Source organism: Atractosteus spatula, chromosome 1 (assembly GCF_055471065.1).
Source record: "Atractosteus spatula isolate fAtrSpa1 chromosome 1, fAtrSpa1.hap1, whole genome shotgun sequence".
In the NCBI taxonomy this organism is placed as follows: domain Eukaryota; kingdom Metazoa; phylum Chordata; class Actinopteri; order Semionotiformes; family Lepisosteidae; genus Atractosteus; species Atractosteus spatula.
The window spans coordinates 27,561,209-27,579,736 of record NC_142706.1 but is presented as its reverse complement, the minus strand read 5'-3'; the positions used below and the strand labels follow the sequence as shown (position 1 = coordinate 27,579,736).

General features: G+C 37.0%; 1 protein-coding gene across 2 annotated transcripts in view; it reads right to left on the bottom strand.

Annotated features, from left to right (window-relative positions):
* Nucleotides 1-377: 377 nt before the first annotated feature.
* The window catches only part of rell1 (RELT like 1), a 74,149-nt gene continuing 55,998 nt past the window's right edge, over nt 378-18,528 (bottom strand). The window contains exons 4-8 of one of the 2 annotated variants that reach the window (XM_088919277.1): nt 15,878-15,932; nt 9,688-9,906; nt 3,786-3,942; nt 3,346-3,394; nt 378-3,188 (exon numbers count right to left, since the gene is read on the bottom strand). In XM_088919277.1, coding sequence (XP_088775403.1) covers nt 3,368-3,394; nt 3,786-3,942; nt 9,688-9,906; nt 15,878-15,932 — 458 coding nt within the window. In that variant the 3' untranslated portion in view covers nt 378-3,188; nt 3,346-3,367. The remainder of the gene's footprint in view (nt 3,189-3,345; nt 3,395-3,785; nt 3,943-9,687; nt 9,907-15,877; nt 15,933-18,528) is intronic. The other variant, XM_088919268.1, reaches the window with a different exon arrangement.

Here is an 18,528-nt window from a genome sequence, read left to right as displayed (position 1 = left end):
AAAGACTTGTTCCCAACAAAACAAATTCAAGAAAACCTAGTCTATTAAATTTCTGATTTTAATACTTATGTAATGTTGTATGAATTATTCCCCCATTCTGGACTGCTTTTCTCCTGAAACAAGTTAAAAAGAAAATCACCCTTGTCCTTCAATATAACCATTTGCAATGAACAATCTCAAGAACAACATTATAGTTCATAATTACAGACAGGAAATGAAATTAAGACAGAAAATGAAGAGGCCAGAAACTTGTAATAAAGTATGTTTTATGCAAAGTTACAGAGTTGTACTAAAGCTGTTTTGAATATCATTTGTTAACTGGAAGAACCAGCCAGTGACTAAAGTGAAACTCAGCTAGGCAAAGGAAACACACCATGTGGTACTTAATTCTTTTAATGTATAAACATTGTGTTCTTCAAAAAGTTTATCAATACAGTTTAATGAAAACAACCAATAAATGCATAGGCAAAAGTCATAAAATGTCCAGGCAAATTTGTAGTTCTTTATGTGTACAACAATTTTAATTCACATATTACAATTTTATTCATTTAAAGGGATATATAATTTTTACGTATATATACTTATACTATAACCTTGGCTTTTCAAAGTTTTCCTTCAGAAGAACAAAGCTGCTAAAAATGACCACACCCAAATATTTTATGGTAATAAAAATGAGTACTTTTGCTTCCTTTTCATTATAACAAATGAACTGTCAGCACTTTAGACTTAGACTTACTAACTTTTGCCCTAGTGAAACCTGTACCACCAAAACAGAATATGATTATATGAGGTTGCAGTTATTACCAAACTAATGTTAAAATATGACATTTATATGTTTTTAAAATAGATACTTATATGATTATATTCCTGTATATATTACATATATAATACAAAACCCATAAACAATAATTTTAGTTACAGAGCTAAAAGAAAACTGAAACCACTGAATAGATTCCATTATGAACAAGGATTGACATTTAGTAGTTGGTTGTTGTAAGATGATGCATATAGCACTTTTCCATCTAATCTGAAGCATGTAAAAAAATAACTTTGTAGTTTCAACTTTCTTTTGTTTATGTATATAACAACACTTCATAGCTTTACACCGTTATCCATTTTTTATGTCATAAGCAAGACAGCACTAAATTTGCATATTGTTTTAGTTACCGAGTTCTATATTATCTGTCTGAAATACGCACACAAGACAAAGCACTTTCCTGAAACAGATTAAGCAGTGAATATATCTACAGTAATGAAATAGAAATAGGGAACAAGCATAAATTATCTGATGGCCTTTATAATTAAAAAAATGAAAAGCAGCAACAGATTTTACACAACTATAACAATCAGACAATTATAATACTCCCAACAGTAATTGCTGGAAAATATTAAAGACATTAAAATATACTTTTCAAAATAGTTTTCCTTTTAAAGCAAGTAACCAGTTCAAATATTTTCAACTTGACTATTCTTGAATAATCAGTTGTCTTAAGCGCAGTCATGTAGGTTTATATATAATATTCATGGAATCAAATCAAAGGTCAGAGATACCAGAATGCACTTTGCAGTGCCTCTGAATTAAAATAAATGTAATGCAAGACAAATATTGTGAGATATGCACCATGAACAATTTCACAAATTACATTAATGATCGGCAATGATTAAAACCTTTTTTTAAAACCATTATTAATTCTCCCTACAGTGCACATCAGAGAACAAGTGACAAACTCTGGAAAGCAATTACATTTTCTATGATGTCTACAGCTTGCAGTGTTAAACAGGTGCTTTTCTTGATCACCTTTTCCCACAAAAACAGAAGCAAATCAAAAGCTCACAACATTGTGAAGAAATATTGTAAAATATGTATTTTTTACAAAATAAATTTCCCTAGACTCTTTTTGAGGAAAAGCATTATTAAAAAAAGAGCTAAAAGTTTCCTTGGTTCTGCTAGTGATGATACACCTTGTTTTGTTATTTGGAAGTAGTTATAAGGTCAAATTAAGAACAGACATATAAGGATATGAATCTAATATGAGCAATGTGTAGGTGAGTTCTATATTCCTTTTTATGAACATTTAGGAATTTCAACTAAATCAAGTAAATTCAAACTCTTCAAATAAAATCCTTAAGCATAATTCAATAGCATTTTATAAGACTGATCCAATTCAAATACAGTATTACAAGTAAACTGACTATTTTAAAAACTTTTATACTTATATCTGTACTTTTCACTAGAAAAGAAAATGCAGCTTACACATGACAGCTAAATGGAATCATGGCTGAAATATCAAACTACTTTCTAAAATAAGTGTGAGTTCCGCTACTCCAGTGATCACATTGTATTTTAGCAGCAATTATTACGTCTTAGAAAAAATGGAAGTGCATAATTCCACACAATTTTTATACTGGCTCTACACTACTGTATCAGACAAAACAAAAGAATTTACTTTAAACAATGAAGAATTGCTGTTATAATGATGAAGATGATAATGTTTACCTATATCAAAAACTGTTCCTAGGGACCAAGAACTTGAAAGTAAGAGATCATATATCTGAACTAATGTTATTCCTTTCAATTAACTGTTTTAAGTAAGTAAAATTATTTCAACACAACCAAATTTAAAAACAAGAACTGCACTAGCTGATCGCAGTCATTACGAAATAGCAGATATTCTGGCAAAACCACTACACAATGAGAAAACTCGGAACACGAGTTCTAGCGTGTGTTTTCAAGCACTTTTATGTTCTATAGTGATAATCTGACAGGATTCGGCATTTTAGTGTGCCTCCACCTTGAAATAGTTTTTGGTGGTCATAAAAGTGAATCAATTTCCCCTAGGGGTAGGTGGATGCTTTTTCAATACTCTCTGATGTTTCCTCAGGTGACATCCTTTTTATCTGCAACACTGAGGCTGGCATAGTGTCAAAGAAAAAATGCAAACTAGTGAAAGGTTGGAAGGGAACTTTTATCCAATTTATCCACTTGGTTCTAAAAGAAGATGCTCACAAGTCAGAGGCTTATATTATGTAGGGGTTTAACAATGTGGATCTAAAGATTCAAAATGTACTCCATGTTTTAAACATAAATCTTCTTTCTTCTGTACTGTGTATGGCAGCAATTTTCTTTATCGCAAGGATCACAAACGTCTGAGGAAAAATATTTTGAGAAGAAATACTCAGAAGAGTATCTAGAAAAAAATGAAATTATAGCAACATAAATTGTGTAAAATACTTGTTTTTGCTTTTTAAACAGGTCAGTTTAAGTAATGTTTGTAGTACTGGTAAATAAGACAATTAAAACTATACCACCACACAATTTGAGGCTTAAAGACAAAAAAAACCTACCTTAAATCTTTGTTAGAATGAGCTAGCATCTGGGAGTATTATTTTTCTCCTGCAAAGTCAAAATTTAAAATAAATATGATGTCTTACATTCTGCCTACTATATTCAATTGACTTGATAATTTAGGATGCTGATAAAACAAGACAATTTGAAGCATTTTATTCTCAATGTGAAGTACACTAACCAAAAGAAATTAATATAAAGTAAAAACTGGATTATTTTCTACTCATGATTAATTACCGATACGCATTCTGCAGTTATAAACCATAATATCCAAAGCTATTGTTAAAAAAAAATCAGAATTAACTTATCTGCCTACCAGGATAAGACCTTCAGTCCCAAATTTTATTATTCCTTTGTAGCATATTAAACTATCAGGATCTTCTGAACATCATCACATGTTTTGTGCATCTATGATAAGAGTCCTAGGAGCTCCCCTCACCTGTGTCTCTGAGGTAGTTCTACTCTTTGATTCATCTTTTGCTGGTGTTCCAGAATCACCCTTTGAACCCTTTAAAGGGAGTTTCCCATCTTCTGATTCAGACAACAATGATTTCCTTTCTTTCTGGGCCTTGTGCTCTGGTTTTGTCACTCTGAATCTAAACAGGGAACAGAGATACAGATATACTTGTAAATAGTGTATGTCGGTTACAAACTCCAGTCTTATTGCTATATAATTTATATATAATTTCTTTGACAACTTCAAAGCACAGATAAAATAAAGCCTTCTCATACCATGAGAACACAATAAAGGTGACAAACTATATGCAACCATTTGGTTCATCTAGCCTATTTAGCAGTTAATTGTAATATTACAATTCCAAGCATACAGCTAATTGATCCTAGGATATGTCTTGCATTACACATAATATAATTAATTTACCAGAGTCGCTTATTGACAGAACATAAAAAGAAACCCCATGGAAGTCAGTTACCAACATGTCCCCAATGAGAAGTCCAGCATTCTATGAAACCAGCTCTGGCCAGTGACCTGGTGTGGCGCCTTCCATCACACCAAGGAACAGGAATGAAACTCTGTGTGGTATTTTGATGGCACTTAGACAACTCCTCCAATCCTTGAACCCCTAAACAACATGGTTTCTGTTCCACCACATCTTGATTAATCCAAGTCCAATATCAGGTAGGGGGGGAGGAAGATGATGCTGGAGCCTTCCTCACTTGCTCCCTGTAGAATCATTGGTGTGTGTGTCCTCTCTTGGGTCCAACTTCTCCACAATCTGTTCCACAAAACTCTTCTTCCCCAAAGGTCCCATTTCTGCCATTTCTGTACTGATGAGGGCTTTTAATCTCTTTGAAACAAAGGGCTTCTTACTCTTCACCGGGGGTGAGGGGGTTGGGGGGGAAGATGCTTTGGTGTTTCCTCCAGTAAGTGGCTGGCCAAATAAAGCCAAGTGTGCTGTTACATTGTTTGATCAGTTCCTGTCCTCTGGCCTTATTCTCAATTAAGGTGCTAAAGTAGTTTGACTGGCCCTCTAGTGTCTGTGTCACAAGGGCCTTTGATCACTGCAGGAACTCCAAGAAAAAGGCATCAAACTGAATCAACACCAAGGTGTCACTGGCTCAAACTTTGTCCAACACCCAAACTTTCCAATCTGTGACACAATTTGTTCTGAATTGACTTACCTGATAAAATGAAGGAATAAAAATTTTCAAAGGAGGACTGAAATCTAGATATAAAACACTGGAAACATGTCTTCCAAGTGCAGTGTTTATATGATCAGGACCCAAAATAGAACCAATGTTTCAGGAAAACCTCTAAGCATTCAAAACATAGTCCAAGTTTTTTTCTATTATTTTAATACTACTACTAAGCATAACAATAATAATTGGACACTCTTATGTAATACTTTTCATCTCAAAGGAGCTCAAAGCATTTTACAAAATAGAGCCAACACAATTCAACTAGCACTGATGTGCTGTACCCACATGCAGCCATAATATGCTTGCAGTCCACATACAGTGCCTTTCCAAAGTATTCAGAGAGATCCTATGGTGTCCCACAAATCCATGCATTTTCTCATCATTTCATCCAATTCAGGGTCAAGGGAGGGTCATCTTGGCAAGTAATGGGCACAAGGCAGGGTACACCAGGTGGGACACCAGTCCATTGCAGTGCACACACTCAAGCCAGAGTCAATTAATCTACCCATGTGTTTGGACTATGGGAGGAAACTCATGCGAACATGGGGAGAATATGCAAACCCCACACAGGTAACATCCCAGGAATTGAACCCAGGGACCCAGCACTGTGAGGCAGCAATGCGAACCGCTGCTCCATCATGCTATCTGGGACAAGTCATACTTCTCTAAATACAGATGATGATATTGAATAACAAGCCTCTATATCAGATGAATGATTAAATCAAAAAATGTACACCTAATACCTAAATACCTAATTTATGAATGAGCCTTAATTATCTTTGTGGTGATTTATCAGATTCAGTTCAGTACAAATAACGTGTTACCTGCAAAGTGGGAAAAACAAATCATTAAAATTAAATTGCCTATTACTAAAATGATAAATGTAATTTTTAACCAACATATTTGACAACAGCATAATATATATATATATAATGTCCTGATATATGGTTATTTTAAAGGTTTCTATAAATTTAACCTATGGTATCTTGTTCCTGCTTTGGTGGACTGTTAAGACTGTTAAACTAAAAATAATTGCTTTAGAAAATTAGAAACGTTTTGGTATCTGGAGGTATACCGTATTTTCTAAGCTCATTAATAAATATTTCTGTATGTAGTCTTTATCACTGAACAGTATTAATTTAAAATATCTGTAAAACCGTGTCCAAATAAAATAATTATTGGTTATTAACTATAACAAGTAGATAGAAAGGTAGAAGTGCTTTAATTGACACATTACATCTACAGCACAGTATGATACATATATTTAACATTAAAAGTTAAAACAGCTACAACCACTCCTTGACGTTCTTCAGAGCATCTACCGTTTTCTTTCTGAATTATCCAATCATCTTATTTCTTTTGTTTAGCTTCATTGATCTATTGTAGCACTATCTGATTTTATGTTTTACCAAGTGCAAGTTTAAGTTCAGGTTTATTGTCATTATACTGTTGTAACAGACAAATAAGTTCTGGATCCCGAGATGAAGTTTAAACAACTGAGTTTTTTGCATGCAAGGAACAATAAGACCAAAGTATTGTTCAGAATATAGGTACAAAAGTTCCAGTTTATATAGCAAACTTCAGCCGTTTCTGACACAAATTGTTACCATGGTAATGGGGGGAGGTCACCTGTGTTTGAACATTCCCAAGACCCTGACCACTTTAAATGGCCGGTTTTATCTCTTCTTAGCTGGGGGGTCTCTATCTTGCACTTGGAATCTCTTATCAGTTAACTCCCACCCCTGCCATAACTCAAAAGTGCTTAAGCATGGAATGTCTTGTGTCACAAGAAGTCTTTGTGCAGAAAGAAATCAGTTAATCCCCTTTTCACATCTTGTATCTTTCTTCAATACTCATATACAGGTATATGGTATAACGAAATGCTATTTAGCTAGCACACAGATGGTAAGCAGTACAAAAAAAAACCAACAATACAATTGTATAAGAGAAGAAAGGCAGAGACAACAGGCAATGTGCAAAATAACATCAGATGTGCAAAATCATACATCAATAGAATGAAATAAAGGATAGAAAATTATGGGGAGTGAGCTTCTTGACATGTGAGGTAGAGGTAGATTTCAATGTGTGTTTGAGTTTTGGTAAAGAGAGAAGGCACTGTGAGGGTTCAGATCGTAGGTGAGAGAGGCTGGGAGTTTAACAGTTTGATAAGTTTGGTAAAAACTGTCTCTCAGTCTGGTAGTCCAGGCCAGAATGCTCCGGTACCGTTTTTCAGATGGTAGAGAGTCAAACTAGTGATTTGGGTCTTTGATGATGCTTAGAGCTTTCCTCAAGCGCCGTCTGTCATAAATGTCCCAGTGATGGACTGGGCAGTTTTCACTGTAGGGCTTTGCGGTCAGCAATACTGCAGTTGCTATACCACACTGTGATGCAATCTATCAGTGTGCTTTCTGTAGTGCATCTGTAAAAGTTAGTGAGGATATGGGGACATATCTTAGCCTTCTTCAACCGTCTTAGGAAGTACAGGCGCTGTTGCGCTTTCTTCATCAGACAGGTGGCATTGAGCGACCATGTGAGGTACTCAGTGATATGGACCCCAAGGAATCTGAAGTAACTGACCCTTTCCACTTCAGTCCCGTTGATGTGGATAGGGGCATGTCCGTTTTGCAGTTTTCTTAAATCAACGATCAGCTCCTTGGTTTTGCTGACGTTGAGGGTGAGGTTGTTATCTTTACACCACATTGTAAGGAGACTGACCTCCTTCCTGTAGGCCCTCTCATCATTGTGATCAGACCTACAACTGTGGTGTCATTGGAAAACTTGATGATGGAGTTGGTGTTACAGTCATGGGTATAGAGGGAGTAGAGAAATGGACTAAGCACACACCCCCGGGGGACCCCAGTGATCAGAGTAAGTGTGCCGGAGGTGTGGTTTCCAAGCCTGACAGCCTGAGGTCTGCATATCAGAAAGTCCCGAATCCAGTTGCAGAGGGTGGTGTTGACACCCAGTGCACTGAGTTTCTTGACTATTTTCTCTGGAATGATGGTGTTTAAAAGCTGAGCTGAAGTCGATGAATAGTAGTCTTGCTTATGTGTTCTTTTTATCCAGATAGGATAGGGCAGTGTGTATGGCAATGGAGACTGCATCATCTGCAGATCTGTTAGGCCGGTAGGCAAATTGGTATGGGTCCAGTGTGTCTGGAATGGTGTCCTTAATGTGCCCCATGACCAGCCTCTCGAAGTACGTCATGATGACAGGTGTTTGTGCCAATGGTCGGTAGTCATTAAGGCATGTCACTGTGGTTTTCTTCGGTATTGGGATGATGGTGGTTGTCTTGAAGCAGCTAGGGACTACAGCTTGGGCCATGTTGACATGTTGAAAATGTCTGTGAATACACCTGCCAGTTGATTGGTGCAGGCTCTGAGGATTCGACTGGGAATGCCGTCAGGTCCTGCAGCCTTGCGTGTGTTCACTTTTAGCAGAGATCTCCTCACCTCATCTGCAGACAGCGAGAGCACCTGGTCAGCTGCGGAGGGTGCAGCTCTGTTGACTGGTTCTGTGCTGCTGACTTCAAACCGAGCATAGAAGGTGTTGAGCTCGTTAGGCAGGAAGGCATCATGGGCAGGTGCATAGATGTTTTTCCTTTTGTAGTCTGTAAGGGCCTGTATACCTTGCCACATGTACCTTGTGTGGTGAAGTGTTCCTCTAATTTCTGTTTATGTTTTTTGCATGTTTAAAACCATTCTTTAGATTTATCCTGGCTGACTTTAGTTCTGATTTATTTCCTGATTTGAATGCTGCATCCCTTGCTTTGATTAAGATGCGAACCTCACTGTTCATCCATGGTTTCGGGTTAGGAAAAGTTCTTATGTCTTTTGTGAGTGTAACATCATCAGCACATTTCCTGATGTAGCTATTGACTGATGATGCATATTCCTGTATGTCGGTGTGTGATCCCTGTGTGGCTGCCTCTTTAAACACATCCCAGTCAGTGCATTCAAAACAGTCCTGCAGGACTGATTCAGCTTCTTCAGGCCACACTTTCACCGTTCTGACCACTGGTTTCACTCGCCTGTGCAGCTGTCTGTATGCCGGGAGGAGAAATGGAGTGATGTGGTCTGAGTTTCCACGGGGGGGGTGGGGGGGGTGGTACGGCCTTGTAAGCATTCTGAGTCTTAGTGTTAACGTGGTCCAGAGTGTTTTCTCCTCTCGTTGGGAAGGAGACATGCTGATGGTATTACCCAGGACTTATATGAAATATCTGAGGTAATTCTGAACATATTTCTTCAGTGCAACATCCAAATTAATATTCACACTCATTGGGTACATTTTCAAACATCCTGTCTGAGAAGATTAGACAAGCTGTCTCACAGCAACAGGAGCATAACCCTGTGGACTTTTATCTTTTAAAATGTGGCATCTCAATAGGAGCCCTTCTATGCAAATGAAATCTCAGGATTCCTATACTGCATATGTTGATCTCATCTTAATTGCAAAAAAGTTCTTAAAACCTACAAAACTTATAACTAACTATGAAAGACTAAGAAACAAAACAATGGATGAAAAATATATCTATTATAAGATGAAACATTTATATCTGTATGATCTAAATCAGATTTATATTCCCTTCCCTTTTTTATATGCATACCTTAGCAGTTAACTCAACACATGGAAAGAAGCCAAATTAACAAAGCACCTGAGGAGGTGTAAATGAAAGCTCTTACCTCCCCACAGAGAGAACTGTAACTTCTCCAGTTTGACTCCTCCTGGCCTCTTTTACCTTGCTGGACTGACGCATTAAGGGCCATTTCTTCTGATTACAGCGAGTACAGATATTCTTCTCTGCCACTCCACCGATAGTATGCAAATGGTTACCATAGCAGGTGTGCTTTGTAGGGCTAGCAGGGGACACCGGTGTAGCAGGAGAATTTGGTGTCATAGGGCTGTAAAATAACAACAATTCAGTAGCATTTATACATTACAATGGAACCATAAAGTCTAATTATTAAAAACACATGCTCATTTTCAGGAACCCAGTTCACTCAACTCAAGTATAGCAGACTACTACATTTTGTGAAAAAAGTTATTATATATTTAGAATATTCACAGTGATAGTCCCCTTTGTTATTCAGTGCAGTCTCTTCAGTGCCACCATACAGAATCTGCAAATATGTTCTACAGCTTGTTAGCATGCTAGATTTCACTGATCAAGCTTACTGATGTAAAAGTGGCTTCTCAAAGTGTTTTACAGTACATTAAACAAAAGAAACATGAAAAATACACAATGAATATACAAATATCTGGACTCTCTACTTCGGTCTATTACGAACCCACTGATTCACACAACTATCTCCTGTATAGCTCATTTCACCCCAAACACACTAAAAAACTCTCTCCCTTTTTCACAGTTCCTTCGGCTATGATGACTCTGCAGTGACGACATCGATTTCCAGAATCAAGCCCTCAAAATGTACTCTTTTTTCATCAACAGAGGATACCCTAACAGTGTTATTGACAGGGCCCTTGCCCAAGCCAAAAACACCCCTCGGATCATCAACTCGAGCAGGAACTCCCGCCGTAACAACCACATTCCTTTCATGCTTCCCTATCACCTCAACACACTTTCTATCCTCAGGGCTATTAACGCCAACTTTTCCATCCTACAGAATGATCCCTCCATTTGGGCCCTCTTTTCTGACCATACCATCATCTCATATCGCCAACCACCTAATCTGCGTAACCTTCTTGTTCACAGCTCCCTTGACCGCCCTCAGCAACCATCCACACCAGGTATTTTCCCTTAAAACAGAGCTCGCTATATCACCTGCAAGTACATATCTAACACCACACTCATTCAAGGCCCCTCAGGACAATTCCGGATCACTCAGATGACATCTTGTACCTCCAGCAACCTTATTTACTGCATCTCTTGCAGTAAATGCCCAGCCATCTACATTGGGGAAACAGGAAGGAGACTCCAAGACCGCTTCAGAGAACATGTTAGTGCTGTGAAGATGAAAGATTTCTCCAAACCTACTGTTTCTCATTTCACCTCTGATGGCCATGATCACACTAATCTCTCCGTCTGTGTTCTCAAAAATAGTTTTCCTAAATCCCACATCAGAAAGACTATAGAAACTAAAATTATCCTGCAGCTAGGATCACACCTTTCCCCTTCTCTCAACAACAGACTCATTTTCTTCTAAATTCTATTTATTGTTGGTTTCATTTCACACCTCTCTTCACCTATCCTGACTTCACACTACCTGATTAGCCACTCTGTCTGTCCCCTCCCGCCCCTCCTCTCTACCAGCTTTTGTTCTCCTATGCTACATTACCTTTGCTTACTGCCCTGTCTTTCTCACACCTGAAAAAGGCTCCATGGCCGAAATGTTGTGTTTTCTTTCTTCTCTTTTCAGCATGGAATAAACCTATTACCTGTTCCTTTGCATTGTACTACTTTGTCACTCTCACCAGTCAAATATGGGGTACCACAGAGATCAGTGCTGGGACCAGTATTGTTTTCACTGTACATGTTGCCGCTAGGTAGGATAACATAAATGCATAATATTAACTTTCATTCCTATGCTGATGACACTAAAATATACAGTACATTTCATTTATACCTAACAACAACTCGTCAATTGTCACTTTTGCTAATTGCATTAATGAAGAAAGTCTTGGATGTGTGAAAGCTTTTTGTCACTCAACTCTGATAAAACTGAGGTTCTGTTGTTTGGGGGCAACAGTGTGGATAGGACTGCTATAATCTTAGCACTCAACTCTGAGGGTTTAAAATTATGCCTGAAAGATTCGGTACGTAACCTAGGCGTCATCTGTGTGTCTCTGTGTTGGCCTTCCAGTTAGATACATCTGTTCTGACCAAACTACCGTATTCTCCTCCCCACATGTCTGGATGATCTGAGTTGGATGCTGCATCTTGGATCCAAGAAGGACATCATGGATATAGCTATCATTTAGGAGGAATTCATGGGCCTACAGAGATCTGCATGGAGTACTAACACACAGAAGACATGATGGAGGCTTAATACTCCACACTTAGTACTATTTTTTAATTGTATACTGTTAGCATGCCCAGAGAGGTTGGGCAGCCAGGTGACCTTGGACCCCTAGAGTTGTTTTTCTCTTTACTTTTTGGGGTTTTTTGGGGGGGGGTTTTGGTAGTTTTTGGTTCCTCTCCTCCATTGTCTTCTGGCTTTTTCTCTATCTGTATTGTAATGTCATGTATTGTCACACAGCTTTGTTAAGTGTCTTGTGGCAACCTTGTTGTGAAAGGCGCTATGTAAAAATAAATTGAATTGAACTGGACAAATGAGAGGAGGTTGTAGAAGGTGGTAAAGAATAACGTAAGAGCAAATGGGGCACACAGTTAAGTAAAAGCCCTTCCAAAAATGAAGGTTTGAGTCTTGATCTGAAACACCTCAGAGAAGGTGACTCTGTGATATCCTTTGAGATAGAGTTCCAGAGCTTTGGGGCATAGCAGGAGAAAGCCCTGTCACCTATAGAGTGTAGACAGGATAGAGAGACAAATAGGAGACCACAATTTGAGGAATGAAGACTGCAAGATGGGAGTAAGATGGTAATAGGTCAGGTAGATACTGAGGTAGTAAGCTATGCAGGGCCTTATACAGATGCAGCCATTCAAAATGCACGGTACAAACCCGTACCGCGGGCATCTACGCATGCGCCACCGCGCCCTACCGCGGTACGTGTTTGGCTGGCCAAAATGACTGACAGGGGCATTCGTGGTGCGTTGGTCGGTCGTAGAAAGATTTAATCATTTAATCTTTTTACTGTGCACGTTTTAATCCGCTTAGTATTGAATATTTATATGGAATTTTACCACTAAAGAGAAATTTTGGTAGCTGAGCATAAAGAAATTGGAGCATAATGCATCTAAAGGTCATAAACAATATTAATTTAGGAACATAAACATATTATGTAAACTGTAGAAAAAATACACACCATTATTCAATTTCTCCCTAAACATTTTAAGCATCAAAGTCTTACATGTGGTTATTTCGGAAACGTTTTTACGTGCTCCTTGCTCCTTCTGACCATGTCACTGTACGTTTAAAAGCATACTTTTAGAATTTGATTAATAGGGAATAGAATATGGAATTGTGTATCTAAAGAAATTAATAACGGTATAACTATATTCATGTACTGTTGCACAAACAGTAGTATAAGACTTTCCATTGAGATGTACTTGTCACATGACTGCCTCGGTGGCGTGATCGCTTAAGTGACTGACTTGTAATCCTGAGGTTGAGTGTTCACACCCAGCTGTCGCCATCAGTTTTCTTTTAACAAATAAAAATGTCTTTGGAAAACTAAAATAGCTTAATTATTGGCATTATATTAACATTTTTTATATTTCTAAATATCACAACATGTTTGTACTGAATGTACACAGCGGTAGAGCGCATATTACGTGATCCCTATTAATAAAGGGTATTAAGGGTATTAAGATCCCTTTAGATCTCCCTTCAGATTTAAAAGGTTATTAATAATATCTTCGGTGTCGCATCTTCCCAGTTTAGCTGATCTTTTGCTGCCTACCCATGCTTACACAGCTCCCTGGGTAACTATCATACTTGACTGAAAAAACTTTAGAGAACTTCACATTTTAATTATCAACAAATTGTAAATACGACGTTTACATTGGCGTTATTAATTTTTCACTTGAGTGTATGGAGGAGTGTCAGCTGTCAATGAGAGCAGACCCCCCACCCCCCTTAGGCTGGGCAAACAATTTTTTTAATTTTTAAGAAATAAATTAAAAAATAGATATAATGATATAAACATTTACTGCAATTACTTGTAATTAATTAATTGTAATTACTACAATTACTACAAAAAGTAATGCCACACTCTCTTGTTTAAAGCACCACATCTCTTCCCTCTCTTCCATCTCTTCAGTTCACAGAGAAATTTCACCAAGCCTCTTACTAATAGTTTATGATAACACCTAACTTTCTTAACGCAAGAAGTACCACTGTAAGCAAAAAAAAAAGTTTTTTTTTGGGGGGGGGCAGTATTTCTTGCGTTGTGAACGTGTACACAGAGGCCCCCCCGGGTTCCAGTGCGTCGACACAAAACCTGATAGGAAGCCAGTTTAAGGGCTCCAGGATAGGACTAATCTGATCACTTTCACAAGATCTGGTCATGATTCTGGCTGACTAATTCTGGACAAACTGTAGTTTGTTCAAAGTGGATTTAGATCCCCCAACAAGTAGAGCTTTGCAGTAGTCAAAAAAGAAAATGTGGACCAGCTTCTCAGCAACAGTTAGCAGCAACATTGGTAATATTTCTGAGGTTGAAGAAAGGTTTTTTGACAATATGTTTCACATGTGGGTCAAATGTCAAGGCTGGATCAAATATAACACCAAGCTCTTTAATGTAGACTGAAGCTCAAGTACAGTACAGTCCACAGATAGTGTTACTGCATTGGCTTTAGATAATTGGTGGATGTGGCAATAAGCATGACTTCAGTACTGGTGCAGCCTAGATGAAGTACATTTTGAGTCATCCATGTTTTTATGTCAGAAATACAATTAGAGAGAGCAGAGACAGCTATATCAGTGTCAGGTTTAGAATGGACACAGATTTGAGTATCATCAGCATATAAATGATCATTTAGATCATGTGATCTTCATAGCTGACCAAGTGGGAACATGCAAATACTGAGGGGTGCCCAATATCCAGTCCTGTGGAACACCAGACGTAACGAGACCAATTTCAGAGCTACAAACCACCAAGAGAAACAAAGTGACAGCGATCAGCAAAGTAAGACTTGAACTATTTAAGAGCAGTACAGGACACTCCAAATACAATCTCAAGACAAAAAGTAAGATATCATGGTTAACAATGTCATAAAGCAGCACTGAAGTCTAGAAGAATATTCAATACAATAAAATCATACGTATTATTAAAAATAAAACACAGAAATATTGTAACAACTTTTTAACTGCCCATAAGCAGTTATACAAGAATATAACAATGTTATGCTATTACTGTTCATGTCTACAAAACAGTGTAGACATCAGAGTCTTCAGAGGGCTGAAATCTAACAGAAAACCTAACAGGAAAACAAAAAATAGATGACTGGGCTACGTTCAGTAGTTTCCCAAAAGTTAAAAACTTTTTGTAATAGTACAGTTATCAAGTAACTTTCATATTGAAAAGTGCAGTTAGTGGACAGCAATAACTTTAGACTTGGGTGAGGCTACATCACAAAACACACTTCTAAAGATGTTTCTATTTTACATATTTACGTATTCATATAATTACATATTCTTAAATACTTCCGTCAAACTAGGAGAAATATCAACAGCATCCTATTCTATACTTATTTACTTAACTCTCCAGGAAATATTTTGGAAGTGAGAAGAGAATTAAAATACTACCACCTTGTGGATGAATATTATCACCAATAAGTTTTCACATTTCCTACTGCTTCTTTTCATTCAGATCCAAATCATAAAGCATTATTGCAATTGAAAAGGACATTTCTAGTCCAAGTGATTGGGAACACTTTGTTTTTAATTTAGAAGTGATTTACGGTATTTCCCATCATCCATTTGTATCTTGTTAAACTATAATATGTAAAAAAGCTAAAAATAATTAACATACTCTTACAAAAGAGTATTATTGGTGATATGAGGTATAAAGCATCATCAGTTCACTGACTTATAAATAATGCATCATAATATGGTTTAAACTACTGAAAATATACTGTAAGTGTGGGCGAAAGTCAGTACACAGTATAACTTTTAAAAGTTTTATGATAACAAAGAGTTCATTTCTACAAAAGCTTTCATTCTTTGTATCTTTCCCTGAAGCCTTGATCTTAAGTTCAAGCTACAGCTAAGTGAATACAGAAACTCTTACCTTTCAGGTTCAATGCTGTTATCGTCAATCATAGCATTTAATGCCTCCGAGTTTGCTATGAAGAAAGTAAAATGAGCACATTTAAATAATTAGGTACAGAAAAAGAAGAAAAATGACTCTACTGCTACCAAATAAAACAGAACTACATGTCATAGCTAGGTTCCTTTTTCTGGACTGGGGAACAAAAGAAAATAAAGTAAAAAAATAAATGGGTTATAAAAAAAATAGTTCTAAACTAGCATAAAAACAATAAATGAATGCATGTCTTTTATGTTTTTTCAAAATTTAGTGCAAAAATTAGTACATCACTTTGTTGCAGTACATATCACTAAACAACTATGATGCAGCACCTAAATTTCCCTCTTTCCAGCTGCAAGCTTGCTGCCAGCTGCAAGAGGAATTACAGTTAATAATGTATTAAACAGAGTATCATTAATCAAAATAATATATTAATAAAAAGAAAAATGTAAATAATTTTACCAATACTAAAAGGTTCATGTTGTGCAGGCAGATGTATATACATCATTTTAAACGTTTATCCACTTTTCACAAAGTTTAATTTTAAAATTAAATTTAAATATACAAATATTCTTCACAGCAATCTTGATATTGATGGTAAAAGGGTAAAAAAAACTGACAATGAGAAAACTGAAGAGGTGCAATTGCTGAGAGAGACTTTGAAAATGTTAAATAAATCACCTCTGCTTTTTGAAAGACCCTGTGATACTTTTAACAAAATTCATTAACGCCACCAAGTATGAAAATAAAACTACATGAAACTGTGCTCAACTTGTAAAGTGACTCAAAAAAAGCTTTGAGTACTTAGTGTATTGAGTGTAACTGGTGGGTGAGTTAATTCTTTGATTTGATTAAGATTTAAGTGTCTTGTATTTCTAATTTTATTTTATATATAAAGTAAAAATCTTCAACCTGAATGTCCCATAAAAATACTGCAAAATTTATTCTCTAAACCTACACTAAATTTCTTTTCACTGTCATATCATATATTTCTTCCAATCCTTCTTCAAAACCCTGTTTCTTGGCTCTTACTACACCCTTTCAGTGTCAGACACAAAACAAAACAGGACACAGAGCTGAACACAGTTCTGTAACCAATCATCTCTGGATTCTTGAAAGTGACTCATTAATCCATTTTACTTCCAATTAACCCATCCCATCTAAATTGCTAAAGCAAAAGGAAGAATGTCAGATGTTTTTCTGCACTTATGAAAAAATATGAAGTAATAGTATCAGGATGTAAAATACAATTCACATGGCACATTCATAGGTAATGGAAAGCACTCACACTCACAGGGAAGTTCATGTTACACATGTACAAACAGATAGAAACATATTCCTTTAATTTGGTCTTTGTTAAAATATCTATCATGTTCTGAAATTAAGAATTAAAAATGTACAGTACATATAGCTGAGTAAATTTCTCTTCCTCTCTTACATTTTTCTATTTAGTAAAATACAGCTAGTGGACAAAAAATGTAAACACCTTGGTAAATGAGGAATGCCAATTACAAGGTGTCCCCATTTAGAGGCAGGGTGAGGGACCACAAAATTGAGATGCAAAATGAAAAACTATTTGGGGAAATTTTCTCCGTAGGAAATAATGTAATTAAGGGAGGATAGGGACCGTGATAGAATCATGCAGATGGCACCCTAAATGGGATGATTTTCCCATAATCCCAGGTTGCTGCTGGAGGAGGTGTTAGTGGGGCCAGTAGGGGGCACTCACCCTGAGGTCCATGTAGGTCCTAATGCCCCAGTATAGTGACAGGGACACTATACTGTAAATAGGTGCCGTCCTTCGGATGAGACATAAAACCGAGGTCCTGACTCTCTGTGGTCATTAAAAATCCCAGGGTGTTTCTCGAAAAGAGTAGGGGTGTAACCCCGGCGTCCTGGCCAAATTTCCCATTGGCCCTCACCAATCATGGCCTCCTAATAATCCCCATCTATGAATTTGGCTTCATTACTCTGCTCTCCTCCCCACTGAGAGCTGGTGTGTGGTGAGCGTTCTGGCGCACTATGGCTGCCGTCGCATCATCCAGGTGGATGCTGCACATTGGTGGTGGTGGAGGGAAGTCCCCATTACCTGTAAAGTGCTTTGAGTGGAGTATCCAGAAGAGCGTTATATAAGTGTAAGCAATTATTATTATTATTATTATTATTATTATTATTATAATGTATAATGGAACAGACAGTAATGCAGTGTTTCAATTATTGTATGCACAGTAAAGTTAATCAGTTTGAAACCATTAGATGTTTCATGAAAATGTCTTAAAAATATAAAAACAAAATTGTTTTGATAAGAAATGTCATCCATTAAACAGTACAAAGATTGCATAAAATGTAATTAATATCTTTTTAAAGAATTATGTACAAATTATCATTTAAATTTCCATATTAAGCTTACAATGTTCATTATCCATTTTTGTCAACTATTTTATTCAATATGAGGTTGCAGCAGAGCCTGAACCTAACACAGAAAGCAACAGCCGAAGAGTGGGATACACCCTGGAAGAACACCAGTCCATTGTAGGTCGCACACACTCACGCCAGGAACAATTTTCCCAGAGGAAACTCACACATACACAGGAAGAACATACAACTTCACACAGATAACACCCCAGGTCCAG